General features: G+C 33.8%; 1 protein-coding gene across 4 annotated transcripts in view; it reads left to right on the top strand.

Annotated features, from left to right (window-relative positions):
• The window catches only part of ERBB4 (erb-b2 receptor tyrosine kinase 4), a 1,293,114-nt gene that overhangs the window by 946,491 nt on the left and 331,149 nt on the right, over positions 1–15,474 (top strand). For all 4 annotated transcript variants that reach the window (XM_055573359.1, XM_055573357.1, XM_055573360.1 and 1 more), the window contains exons 6-9: positions 4,135–4,253; positions 7,127–7,268; positions 11,238–11,351; positions 11,441–11,567. In XM_055573359.1, the coding sequence (XP_055429334.1) occupies positions 4,135–4,253; positions 7,127–7,268; positions 11,238–11,351; positions 11,441–11,567 (502 nt within the window). The remainder of the gene's footprint in view (positions 1–4,134; positions 4,254–7,126; positions 7,269–11,237; positions 11,352–11,440; positions 11,568–15,474) is intronic.

The raw sequence follows: 15,474 nt of genomic DNA, 5'->3' as shown, positions 1-15,474 counted from the left end.
TTCCAAAAATGTCTATTAAAGTATTTCCTTTATATGATATTAATTACTAATTAGGACATCTAAATAAATGTAACAATTGGTTAAATATAGGAAGATTAAGCACAATGTATGAATATTAACATTAATGAGTAAGATAAAATTCATTGAATATATTTCATATATATAATGTATAGGTAATATGTATGTAAACTCATTGTGTTCTTTTTTTTTCTTTTTTTTTTAATTTTTTTTTTAAATTTTATTTTATTTTTAAACTTTACATAATTGTATTAGTTTTTGCTCAGTTGCGTCTGACTCTTTGTGACCCCAAGGACTGCAGCCCACCAGGCTCCTTTGTCCCCAGAATTCTACAGGCAGGAATACTGGAGTGGGTTGCCATTCCCTTCTCCAGGCGATCTTCCCAAACTAGGGATTGAACCCAGGTCTCCTGTACTTCAGGCAGATTCTTGACCATCTGAGCCAAATCCTGTGGACTGCAAGGAGATTAAACCAGTCAATCCTAAAGGAACCTGATTATTCATTGGAAGGACTGATGCTAAAACTGAAGCTCCAATACTTTGGCCACCTAATGCAAAGAGCCAACTCATTAGTAAAGATCCAGATGCTGGGAAAGATTGAAGGCAGGAGGAAGAGGGGACAATAGAGAATGAGATGGTTGAATGGCATCACCGACTCAATGGACATGACTTTGAACAAACTCCAGGAGATAGTGAAGGACAGGGAAGCCTGGCATGCTGCAGTCTATGGGGTTTCAGAGTCGTACATGACTGAGTGAGTGAACAACAACATATGTATGTTGATGTATAATGTGTTTATAAATACAAATAAAATTTACATGGATGCCAGGTACAGTTCTAACACTGGAATATACCATAAAACAAAGAAAGTGTAATAAATGAGTTGTAAAATATATTAGATGGTGATAGATGCTATAACAGAGATACAAGGGGGAAGAAGGGGAAGGAGGGAAGAGGACAGGAAGAGAGAGAAGGAGGAAAGTCCATAAGGCATCAGTGGTTTGGAAAGGATTTAAATTATGTATTAACTAAGGATAGACTTCATTGAGAAGGTGAGATTAGAGCAAAGACTTGAAGGTTTAGGGGCAGGTCAAATTGACTTATTTTGTAGTATTTTATACTAGAATATTTACAGAAGAAATTACTTACTTCAAAATAATTACCTAAATTGCAAATATCAAATATGCTGTCATATATGAGATCTGAAATTTTGTTCTATTTCAAAACCTTTAAACTTACATGAAATATCATATGACAATTTTTACAAAATAAAAACAAGAGAGAGGATGATTTCAAGTACTGTTTTAGTTTAAACTTTATTTGTTATTTGTTGACTACATAGGGAGGGATGTAATAATGTCAAATGGAAAAATATAAAAATTATATAGTTTATGAATATCATCATCATGTTCAATTGAAAAAGACCCAAGTGAATCTATGGAATCATGAAATAATCAATGGTAGAATATAAGGATCTAATAATAGATACAAACAATAATTGTAAGATATTTTCATTTTGATATACTCTGTTTCTTAGTATTTTAATATTTGTCTGTTTACATTTTTAGTGCCCTACCCATTTAACTGTCAATATATTTCCTTTTCCTCTAATAAGTGCATTATGTACTCAATAAACAGATATTTCTGAGTTGGCATTATATGACATTTGTTACTTGGAGGGAATACTTATTTAGTGTCTATTAACTGCCAAACAAAATACCAGGGATGTAAACATGAATAAGATGATATACTTCAATAAAATGCTCTATTACTTTACTGGGGGAGCAGACATGGAAAAAATAAACTACAATATGTTACAATAAGCACAATAATATTATCTAATGGTTGCTGAGCACTATTAATAGGAGTCATATTAGGCACTATACCTATATCTCTATTTGTGTCTTCAAGTCCATTACATAGGAATTCATACTAATCCCATATTAAAAATGGTGAAGTGAAATACAGAGTGGTTAGATAATGTGTCATATCACAAGAACAAAATTTGAATTTGAGTTTGAATGATCCTAGACCCTCACATGGCAGCCTACTCCAATGTTCTTGCCTGGAGAATCCCAGGGACGGGGGAGCCTGGTGGGCTGCCGTCTATGGTGTCACACAGAGTCGGACACGACTGAAGTGACTTAGCAGCAGACACTCAGAGCTTATAGATTCATGTATTAACTTCACCTGCTTGGTCATTCAGAAGCATGTACATCAGATTAACTCAACATGGAGCTGTGTCTGAAAAGGTTTCAGAACAAAAATAGAACATTCAGTTGATCTTATGGATGAATATTTGCTAGACAGAAAAGACAGTTTATTTTATTTTTTGTCATGAAGGAATATACTGTGACAAGGCAGTGAAAATCACAAATGCATATCATGAAAGGAACTGAGGATCACAAGTGGTATTTCTGTGTGTCTGGATGTGAAGATCAGATTGAGAGTAGTTAGAGATGCCAGTAGAAATATAAATGGTGGTCAATTGATGGAGGACTTTTATCCCTTGCTAAGGGTTTACAGCTCTATTGCAGAGTTGGAAAGTAAGGCTCATACAGAGAAAGGACGGACACTGATTTATATGCAACAGCTTATATTTTCAAGTCATTACTTTTATTATAGCATACAGGGTTATTTGTGACCTGAGAGACCTTTTAGAAGGCTATGCAATATTTAGAGATAAATCTCAGAATGAAGTTGGCATAGAGAGCAGGGAAGAAAAGAAGAACATCGATTGGTAGTACTTGGGAATTTTATTAGGTGTGAAAAGTGAGGGTAGAGGAAAAGGAGAACTAGAATACATATCCAAAATTTTAGTTGAAGTGTTGGATGGATGATGTTATCAGTAATTGAGATAAGGGAACAAATAAGAGAGAGACACTCTATGGTAGAGGTGGGGAAAAAATGCATTCCATTGTGTACATATAAATAGGGAATTTTCCAGACAATGAGAAATGCATGTTGCATCTTGATAGAGATTTCAGATCTGAATCTAATGTCGTCTACCTAGAGATAGTATACGAAATAGAGGATGAATGATTATATCCAAGTATATGAGCTCTTAATCCATATGAAGACCAGCTCTGAGGAACACTAAAGTTTAAGGAATCGTGTCTTGCTGTACTAACAGTGAAGGAAACTTTGAAGAACTCAAAAAGGTGGGAAGAAACAAGGCTGAAGAAATACAGAACCAAGAAATGATGTGTTACACATATGTTGTATAATTCATTTCTTTATATACTTTTAAAATATCTCTTTGGAATAAGTATGATAAGCAGAAATGTGTCCCTTAATGCTATGATTTTGTTGTCCAGTGTATATAGCTTGATTTACTGAAGTAAACCTTGACAGCATGATGCTGTCAACTAAGACTGAAGAATGTTATAAGAAAAACTAAAGGAAGTTTTTGTTGTGTTTACTATGAATATGTCTTCCGCCCTCCTTCCTGTTTCTTCGAGGATATTGCTCTACTCCTTGTTAAGTCCCTCTTTTTGAGAAATTTTGGTAGAAATTTCACTTAAATCTCAGGAATAGAAATGTTTGCTACTACAGAGGCGTTATCTACCTATCTTTGTCTGTCTATCTCTTTATCTATCTACCTGCCTACCTATTTGTCTGTTACCTATCCATTTATCACCCATCATCTATCTATCTGATAGGAATGATATAAGGTATAATGTGAATCATGTAAGAGTTTATGTTTTCATTCTTTGCATTGGCTAGCAAAAATCAGGCACCCCTTTCTGGGGACCCTTTCTGCTGTAGGCCCTCACGGTGCACATTGTAAATAGACTTTGCTGCCGACTCCATTTTTAGCAACCTGCCAGAATGCCTCTCAGTTCTAAATTTGATTCTTTCTTCCTAATTGTGTGATTTTTGTAAAGCACTGTCTTTGCTTGAAAAAGAATGAATCTAAAAACAAATTCATGTATTAATTTTGAAGGATTTTGTATAGTAATTTTGACCAATTGCCAACTTCAAGCAGTAAATGTTTGCTGAGCTGAGTCAGTGATGGTTGAGCAAATTGTTACTTATTCCAGGGCTCAGCTTTTCTCAGCTACTCCAAATCACCTGGCAGCTGACTTTGATGAGGCACTCTCTCTGTCTTCTGCAGTGACAAGGACCGTGTGTGCGGAACAGTGTGATGGCAGATGCTATGGACCCTACGTGAGTGATTGCTGTCACCGAGAATGTGCTGGGGGCTGTTCGGGACCGAAGGACACCGACTGCTTTGTGAGTCTGGCAGCTCTCCCTTTCACTTTCTGATCCTCCCTTTCCTCCTAGTCTGACTCAGATACATCAAATCTTTAACATCGCTTGTGATAAAGAACCCACTTGCCAATGCAGGAGATGTGAGATGCAGGTTCAGTCCCTGGGTGGGGAAGATCTGGAGGAGGGCATGGCAACTCTCTCCAGTATTCTTGCCTGGAGAATCCCCATGGACAGAGGAACCTGGAAGGCTACAATCACAAAGAGTCAGACATGACTGAAGCGACTTGGCATGCACACAAGATAAGATCAGATGTTACTATTTTAGGGTTAAGAAAGATGCTGTGATTTCCTGAAAGTCATTCTCTTACTGGGTGGCTATTGATTAACTAGGATTGTTCTGTCCTAGAATAAATGTATTATGCCTTTCTGATATAGTTTATATTACAAGTGAGACTTAGTTGGACAACATAAAGGAGAACATATTGAATATCTTTAAAAAAGATAACAGTATCCTTCCAAAATTTACTGTGATTACCTGTGTATGTTGTTGCCTCACTGAGTTGAGTCTTCTGAGTGGGGGCACTCGTATTTTATCTCTCAAATATAAATTCAAGATTAAAGCAGATAAATTTATGAATTAAACTGTCTTATAGTTTATATTGTTTACAAGCTAATATTATTCAAAATTTATAAGATTTATAAATGCATGCTTAAAGCAATGTATATGCTAATCTGTGTGATTTTTATTTTAGAAGAGGACACTTTTACATCCTCAGAATTAACATTTACAGCTTGTCAGGGCCACTTTTTAATTACTTTTTGATATCCCTGATAAAGTTCTTTCTATTCCATTGAACACATACAGGCCATTCTGTGAGTTACAGTTAATGCAGTTTCATGCACACAGAGCATTAGTTTCATTTTAAGCCAAAAATCATAAAATAATAAACAATTTTTGTTGCTAAAATGTACACAGGAATATATTTTGTTCCTCCACATCAAATATCCATAGAAAACACAGATGCATTTAGAACTGAGGATATTTTTTTTTTCAAATTGGCGCTTAATTCTGCTCAAGCAAACCATAGATTATACCTCTCATGATATAGAAACACAGTAATTTATTACTTCTCTTAATGTCACAAAAAACTTAATTTGTCTGTCCTAATTTTATAGTGAAACAAAGTATGTATTATAGAAATGAGTAGGGAGGAAAAAGGAAGGAGAGGGAAATATTAAAAATGTACAGAAGATGCTCAGCAGACCTTGAACTGAGACTCGTTCCCTTACCTCTCACCAGACATGGGATATAAGCTTGATCTGAAAGATGCTGAACAGGGGTTGTGTTAGCAATTCCAAAATAGTACTAACAATAAAAATGAACAATAGCTCTTAACTTTCACTTAGAAGTTTTTCACTGAATTTTTTTTCATGGTTCCCTTATCACGATAAGCAAAGTGCTGAGTGAGCTTCAGAATTCTCATTTCATTACTTTTATGGAATGGTCCACTGATTCCACTTTAGCATTTAGTAGAGAATGTTCAAGGATGCCGACCAAGTCCTTGGTGTAAGTTATTGTTTTGTATACTGTCTGGAAGGTAAACTTGTTTGATCTCTCTGGCTTATGTCCCTTTGTTGCCAAGTAATCTGTGCGCAACACTGTATAAAATATATTAGTAAAGCAATTATGAGGACACATGAAGTTTTATAGCCATAAATTAAAGCTTACTGAGTTTTCTAGATTGGTTTTTAATAGATTCTTCCTGGAAAGTGTCATCTTAGTGAATAATGTATCATCAGTGAGTCTCGTTCTGATTATGCATCTCGTAGACCATCATCAGGGAATTGTCATGTTTGTGATAAAGTGCTTGCTAAAATAACAATTGATTAAGAAAATGTTTTGAGGAAACAGAATAAATTAGTGCTTATTAATAACCATACATCTAATTTATGATGATATGTAAAATATAGCTTGAGTTCACATTAGCTTGCCTTCCAAAGCCTAAAGTATTCCTATGCAGGTTTAAATTGTCTAATTAAGAGAATTAGTCCATCTCCTCTTTTGCTCAACACATGTTTTATATACTTATATATGTACTTTTTATTTATTTTTTTATATCAAATACCTAACTTCTGGGTGGTACAATTGTTTTTAATTGTTTTCAAATGCATTTGAACATATTAACAAATAGAAGTCTCAGGAAAAATATATAAATCAGCAGAAACAAATTTATTTGAACTTGACTTTTAGGAAAAGGTATGACCATATAGGAAAAAGGTATCATATTATTCAATTATGGACTAAGTATAGCTACTTCTTTACATTTTGGCATCACATCCCACTACATTTACATTTGGCTAGTCACCTGACAGAGACTTCTAAGTTCAGTTTGAATGACCATCACAAGGTTATCTCACTATACAATGGTGATGAACAGATTTACAAGGTTACTTGAGTCACCTAATTCGTCAAATACCAGCTTTAAGGAAACTCTAGCCTATATAATTGGATATTTAGTTTTCACTGCCAGACTCTAAAACTCAGCACAAACCCTTTGAATAATAAATTTTCACTATAATCTAACTTTAATAATTTAAATAAATTGCCAGTTTAGAAATTTATGGAGAGACACCAAGAAATATGAACATTAGTAACTGTAGAAGGTATGTTTGGTGAGCTGGAATAAGTTTTTTAAAATTAAGAAATACAAAACAAACATTAACTTAAAAAATAAATCCTGATGACTAAAAAATTGTCATAGTTTCCAGTTTTTATGAAATTGATATTTGCTAAGCAATTAATACACCTTATCACACAACTGTTGTAACAGTGTCCCTTTAACAATATTATGAAGGTTGTTTCAAAAATGAAATTAATTTTTGCTGTGTTGCAGGCATGCATGAATTTCAATGACAGTGGAGCATGTGTTACTCAGTGTCCACAAACATTTGTCTACAATCCCACTACCTTTCAACTGGAGCATAACTTCAATGCAAAATACACCTATGGAGCCTTTTGTGTCAAGAAGTGCCCACGTAAGTAACAAAATAAGACTAGCCAAATTAATTAACTCATTGTTTTAAAGCAAAGTAATTTCATGGAAACATCATAATTTGAAACTTGTGACATATCATAAATTACTTTGGTATGGATATTATTATTATTTCATATATAAAGGAATTAAAATTCAAAAAATTAAAGTGATTGGTTCATAGTCTCAGCAAATGAGTAACATGTTTAAGGTTAGAGTACATTGTCATTCATTGACTTCTAAAGTCATTATTTTCATTGTATGTCAATATTTTTGCACATGATGCTGTCCTCAGAAAAATGATTAAGTAGCAGCAAACTATGTAATGAACAAGGTCTTCTTATAATAATAATGAATTTTCACCTAAAGTGATATTATTATTTATTTGTAATAGAATATATAAAATAGTTTTGACATCAGATATAATTTTAAAACAATAACCATGGATATAAAGGGCCTGTTAAGGAATCTTTACCAAATTGAAACCTCATCCTGGGGATTCAAAATGACCAGCTTAATTTTTATCAAGAATAGTATATGTCTTGATATTTGTTTAAGTCAATTTCTTTGCTTGGAGAGACCACTGAGACATTTCTTTGATGTTTTACTTTTTTGATGGCTGAAAAAAAAAAACCTCATTTGTCCATGTAAATTAAAAGACTTTACATTCTACATCACATAGATATTTATTTTTTTGATTTGTGCATAGGATGGAATAGGAAGTGTAAGAGACGTGAGATTAGAATGGCTTTGATTATAGCTTTGGCCACTTATTCACTGTGTGAATTTTAATCAACTACTTAATTTTCTAGGTTTCACTTGTAACTCAGTCAGTAAAGAATCTTCCTGCGATGCAGGAGACCCGGGTTTGATCCCTGGGTCGGGAAGATCCTCTGGAGAAGGAGATGGCAACCCACTCCATTGTTCTTGCCTGGAATCCCATGGACAGCTAAACCTGGCAGGCTATACAGTCCATGGGGTCGCAAGAGTTGGACACATCTTAGCGACTAAACCACCACTACCACTTAATTTTCTCTTTTCTCCTCTTTAAAACGTGGAAAATCAAATGTACCCTCTCTCTTTCCCAGAAATAATATAAAGATCAAAGTGATAGGGAATAAGTTTCATAGGAATAGTATATAAAAACAAGTCTTTGAAAGCAATGATAATTCCAGCCATTATTATTTTATATTGATTAAAAGAATAAATATGCATATGTATGCATAAACATATATATGCATTTGTATGTAGATAATTTTATAACCAAACTCATGGTTTTAATCTGATAATTTCTCATCTAAAAGTTACCCTATATTTACTATCTACTCTCTTGCAAACTACAGGGCATAAGAGTATCTATCATAGAATGAGGCTAGATGACAAATTTTTTTCCTTTTCTTAGACAAATGTCCTCCTTATTCTTAGACTATATCCTTCATAGTGGCTCTGAAGTCTCTCAACTCCTAAATTACAACAAGAGGTCAAAATCTAAGGACTGTTTTTTAAAATGACATGCCCAGTTACTGTAATTATAGTAACTCATAAACTTTCTTTTATGTATTAATTTAGGTCTATCCAATTACACACTAATTTAAAGCGCTTCATTATTTATCTATGTAAAATTCAAATCTTTGAGGGACCTTGCCAATGCTAAACTGTAGCTATCTTGGGAAACCAAGATGTTTAGCTTCTAAATACTGGTCTACAATTCCTAATCCAGAACTTTGAAATTCAAAACCTAAACAATAAATATTTTTTGAAACTTATTTGACTTCAAAACCTGAACTTTTATGAAGATACTTATAATCTTTTTTTATTTATTTCATTTGACATAAGCTGCTACAAAAATGTGGACTTTTTAAATAAGAAGTATTCCTAAAGACCTTGCAGAAAGGATGGTTACTTCTATTACAGTTTGGGTTCCCGTGCTACAGAGATTTTGGTTGTTAAAGAGTGTTCTCAGGATCAGGACCCATGAGAGAAGGAAAAGAAGTGAGCTCAGGCTGTGATACAGTCTTAGCAAGGTGTCTCTTCTGTGACAGATGCTCTCTAGTGGATATTAACTTAAAATACAAAGATCATCACACTTTATACCCACTCCCATGGATTCAAATATATCCCTCTACCCCAGACTGCTTTCAGTTCCAGTTCCAGATCTTCTAGCATTTCTTCTCTCAGAACAAGCCACTGCTCACATCGTTGCTGTTGTGTTAGTCGCTCCGTTGTTTCTGACTCTTGCAACCCCATGGACTGTAGCCCACCTGGCTCCTCTGTCTGTGGAATTCTCCAGGCAAGAATACTAGCTATTCCCTTCTTCAGGGGATCTTCCGGACCCAGGAATCAGACCTGGGTCATATTTATTCCATACAAAGTAAAGGATCCTTTGCACTACCCAGAACTATGCCCATTGGTAGGATTTTTACTTGCCACTCTTTCCAGTCCACTCCTGACTGAGGCTGCAGGGAAGGTACCATGCATTTTCAGTTGCCTGCACCTACATCCCAAGATTAGTTTTTGTACCCCTCTGACCTCTTGTCATACTTGCCCTCTCTTGGTTCCCCATGTAGCTATAGATATGAACTTAGTAAAAGGTGCCAGCACAGTGGTCAGTGGATAATGTAGGGATTTGGAACACCTGCTTATGCAGTTTACTATGTGAGTGCCCCAGCTCATATCAATTCCAAATTCACTGCTTCCATATTACAGTGTATTGCCGTTGGCCCTACTCAAAATTATGATGTCATGGGTTTTGACAAAACTTTGTTTGTGATGGGCAATTTGGACTACATGATCAATCAATTACCCATGGTTAGGTAGTCCATCTCTACCATGACCCACAAGCATGTCAGAAGTTATTTATTAAATGGGGTATAATTCCTAGAGGTCTCTGATGTGATTTTCCATTTGAAACTTGCCATAACTCCACATGGCATATTTTCCCACCATACAAACTTCTAATGTTATAGAATAAGTATGTTAGAATATTAATATATTAGAATATTCTATAATATTCTAATATTATAGAAGTATGTATGGGTTTTGTGATCCAAGTAGCAGGATTGCTTGCCCTCCAGCCTAGACTTGCACTGTATGCCTTTCCTGCTCTGGGTCCCTTCAAAGTCAGAAGCCTTCTAGACTACTAAATACTGCCAGAAACAGTATTTCCAAACATGGAAGGATGCTGCCTTCAAAACCCAAAAGTAGCCTGGCAGATATTGTGTTTTCCATTTATTGTAGAAATGGATGCAATAATTTGTCCTTATTTTTTGAAGGGAATGTTTGGCATATCCCAGATCACCGGACTTCTAAACATTTCACCATGGCAAATAATTAGACATTCTTGGTTTATTTAGTAACCTTTCCTAAAATCATGGGGTCGCAAAGAGCCAGACATGACTGAGCAACTAACGCTTTCACTTTCCTAAAGTACTGCCCTTCCAAATTTCATCTTTTTTCTTTATATGAAGCTATGGGACAATTTCTACAGCTCTCCATTGAAAGATGAACATATTTTAAACATTTCCTCTTGTGATATAAAGTACACTCCCTTCATCCAAGGCAGTTTAACTTCAGCTTCATTTGTGCTTCATGTAACTTGAAGTATTTTTAGATTTCCAACTTGCATCATGGCATGAAATGAAGCGGAACTATTGAAAAACGCAAACTAAATGTCATGCAGTTTCCTAAGACTATAAAAGAAATTCACTAATCTTGGGGGGCAATTCAGGATGTGGAGCAGTAGCCAAGCAAGTACCAAATGTTGTTAACACATGCTGCCCTTGGATTGGAATGTAGATACTCATAGATGCTATTTCAGGTTGATATGTTTAGACAGGAGTTGTTTTAGGAAAAGAAACATACATACTATCATTTTCAAAGGGTAATAATGTTCAAACCCTAAAATACTTTGTTTTAAATTCTATTGCTGAACATCAACATTATCACTAAATTTACCTTTTTCTTTTTTTATCAGATAACTTTGTAGTTGATTCCAGTTCCTGTGTGCGTGCTTGTCCTAGTTCCAAGATGGAAGTAGAAGAAAATGGGATTAAAATGTGTAAACCTTGCACTGACATTTGCCCAAAAGGTAGTGATTTTGTACTGTCATTCTATGATGAAAATGCATTTTATTGACTAAAGAAAATTTTTCTCAACTCCCTGGTCTTGTTTCTACAGCTTGTGATGGCATTGGCACAGGATCGTTGATGTCAGCTCAGACCGTGGATTCCAGTAACATTGACAAATTCATAAACTGCACCAAAATCAATGGGAATTTGATCTTCCTTGTCACTGGTATTCATGGGTCAGTATTACATTTTTATTGAAAATTTTATTGTAAAATATAGACAGAGTTTAAGAGATTCTTTAGTTTTTTCAGTCTGATTCATTTTGACACAGGGTTCCATGATGTATTAATGTGTTTTTCCAGCAAAATCAATGTCAGATTTCACCAGTGGTAATTGTAAGCCAAATTTTGCAAGAGCAATCCAGATTATAAATTTGGTGACTACCTGGATTTGAAAATAACGATTTTATATAATCTAAGATGTATTTATAGGATATTCTCTTCAAATCCATAGATTTTAGTGAGTTTGACACATTTGTAGATGTATTTAGGGAAACACTATCAGTGGATAAAGTGGGAAATCTCATTCAAATCCCTAACCCAATTAGTTCAAGATGACATAAATTAATTTTATTTAATGTATCACATAGAAAAGTCAGTAAGTTGTAATTGTGAGCTTTCAGGTATTTTCTTTGCCCTGTTGTATCTTTTTAGGTTTTAGAGTTGGGAATTTAGTACTATTGTGAGAAATCTATTAAATGGATTTCATTTTAGCGATAAAAACTGTAACATTTTCTAGGCTTCTTCATTCTAGAACCATCTGCTGGTTTTAATGGGAAAAATGACCAAATTTGTATTCTTTCAATTGCAATGAAAATGTCAATATTTTTATGTTATATTTTATCTATTTGTCTATATCACTACCTAATCCCTAAATATTAGTGCTACAGGCTACAGAAAAAGAATATCACTCACATATTTCAATTCAAGACCTACTCTAAACATATAACAGTTCTAGAAGCAAAACAATTTAACACATTATGAATAAATATGTCAAATAGGAACAGCAAGATAAATAAAACAAATGTTCCTTTCTATTCAAATAAATTACTTTAGGTCTTAGTACATAAAGCATTTCTTTACTTTAAAATGTAACTATAGATGTATGCCAGAAATACCAAGACGTGTTTCTTGTTGCTGTTGTTGTTGTTTGGCTTCTTTTTGTTTTTTAAATATGGTCCAGATTTAAAATCTCTTTAAAAAATATGCACATGATTATTCTTGCGTGGCAACAATCTGTTGGAGCTGGGTGGTACTAGTCATTTGAGATGGGACACATTTAATTGAATTCACCATAGTTCCCACTGGCCCTCTATATCCATTTACTTGTTGTATTTGCCTTCTTGGCTCCATTGGGTAAGAGGCCTGGGCCAATATTTAAGTTCATCTATATAATTTAACATATGCATATCATTTAGTAAAACAAATATCCACAATTTAGGTATTTTGTAAAACCAAATATCACTGTGCATGAAAGATCATATTATGTTAACAGTGTCTTTGGAGAAATAAGAAGACACAGGCCATCAATTCACATTGACTGCTTCCACATGGATATATTAATAATAAATGAATGGACCTCAAGTCCATCTGCGTGGGGAAAGATTTAAAAACATAGTCTCATGAATTGCTTTAGACAAGTGATTTTTATTACAATCAGGCCCAACATCCATCATTTTTATATTAGATTTTGAAATAAAATTTAATTCATTTTAAAATATTAATTTAAATTTTCAATTTAAATTCATTCTCAATTTTGAAATAAAAGTCATAGATTATGTACTCTACCTACAAACATAGTTTTATAAAGTCATTATAATTGTAATTTAGAGAAGAATTTCTAAAAGTAATGTTTAATAAAATATGTATTGATAGGAAAATGATCAGCTACTTTTTGTCATAAAAGTTTGGATTTATAGGAGGGAAGATTAGAAGTCACTCTGTACATGAAGTATGGGGAAATAAAATGCAAAGAAACAGATGAACACTGGAATATTGTAGTATGAATAGAGGCAACATTACTACAGAATTATACACAAAATATGATACACTATGAAGTTTGTGCACATGAGTTTCTAAACTGGGTGAAGCATTTTAAGGCGCTTCAAGACATAAAGCAATCCTTTGCTTTGAAAGGTATTTAACTTGGCTTGAGATTATTACTAAATCCTGTAGTGTCCCTCAATCTCAATCATAACTGAAACCTCTTGATGGATGTCCCAGGTGACCATACATTCACAAATATGAGCAGAGTTATAAAACATCAGACTAATCCAGACTTTCAAGGAGAACACTAAGTGAAATATTATAAAAATCAACTCACATGAATTAGAAATAGAAAGGTAAGCCAAGTTTCTCTTAAAAATAAGAGTCAAATGTTCTACTTGATTAACTTGATCCAGACCAGACTGGAGTTTGGTTTGAGTCTCTACCATGGACAATCGACATTGAACTGTGCGGTTTCCATGTCAAACACTCAGTGTCCTCCCATATGGAGTTGAGAACTGGATTAAAAATAAATAACTACCTCCTCTGGGTATTGTAGGCATTCAAAGCAAATATATGTATATATTTTTAAGTGTTTAGTCCAATATGTAGAATAGAGTAAATCTTAATAAATGGTATAAAAAAGAAAGAAAAAGATGGGAAAAGGAGGGAAAGAAGAGAAAGACAATGAAAAGTAACAAAAATAAAACAAAACAAAACAAACAACAAAAAAAAACTAAAGCCCCCCCCAACCAGAATTAAAGAAAGTTTAAAACATTTAGAGAAAAAGGCAGTTCAAAAGCAGATCTCAGTGACTATATCTAGTATTTGATTTATAGCACAGCATATAGTGTAACAGATATTATTTCACAGACTATTGGAAACTGAATAAAGTCAAATTTATCTTTATGCCAATATTTACTTTATGACAAATCATACTTCCTACCTCAGGTCTTTAATTATAGCAATTAAATGTAACATTATAATTAATATTATTGTGTCTCGAGCATAATATATAAGGTATTTCCAGGACAAATATATGTATGAAAGATGGTATATTCCTCGTTCCTAGTCTCATGTCAACATGAAACATATTCTGAAGCCTTACTCTTTCATCTTAGGGTATTAACATAAAGTTAATTGAGTAGATCTCAGATAGTTATGTATAGGCACATGTGTATTCATGTATGTAATGTGTATGTGTATAGACAGAGAGATTTTGGAGGTGAATAATATGAGATATTATAAACAGAAAGCTTTTAGTAAATTAACAAAATGGTTTATTCCACTTAATTCTCATTATCCTCAGTCTTCTAACTAACTAGATTTTGATAGGTTGAATCGTTTGATTAAAATAGCTAGGGTATTTCTTTAAACTAATGGAAAGGAAAAACCCATAATTAAATGAGATTATACATTTCAAAATCAAATTTCTGCTAAAAATAAATTTACTGTGAAGTTGTCATTAAAATGTTAATGCATGAAAGAGTTCAAGGAAATATTCACTTTATAGCACAATACCACCCTTGGTAGAAATAAAGTAGACACTATTATTTTCTTATTTAGAATGGAAACTGCAGGCAAAATTCAGTGTTCAGGGTTATCATAGGATTTCCTTTCATGTTTTGTCATGTCTAACAATGCTCATGTGCGTATGCTAAGAGCAATAAAATGCTCACCAAATAAGCATACCCATGCTGTGTCACAATCTGACACTAATAAGAAAGTGCTTAGATGAAAGACTTGTAATGATGATAGATAATGGGAAACAGATTATGAGTTTGGTGGAAAAAATAATGTGATTTCAATGGAACTGTGAAAATATGTTTCTCTCCCATTATTCTGAGCTTTATTGGGTCACCAAACATACTCACAGAGTGGACATAGTGTTTGTTTTCATGACCCTACATTTAGCTTGGAAAGTTCTCAATTTTAAAATACTATGGATTTCAAGTGACTTGATGGAACTCCCTAAGGTTCCTTTGAAGGCGGTAAGTGGGATTCTGTCAACTTATTTTATGAGAGTCCTGAATCTCTAAATTAAGTATATAAAATTTCTGTGGTCCATTGGGTTTCATGTGAACAGTGTAGAATTTAT

Source organism: Bubalus kerabau, chromosome 3 (assembly GCF_029407905.1).
Source record: "Bubalus kerabau isolate K-KA32 ecotype Philippines breed swamp buffalo chromosome 3, PCC_UOA_SB_1v2, whole genome shotgun sequence".
Classification (NCBI taxonomy): Eukaryota; Metazoa; Chordata; class Mammalia; order Artiodactyla; family Bovidae; genus Bubalus; species Bubalus kerabau.
This window is presented reverse-complemented; position numbering and strand designations above follow the sequence as displayed.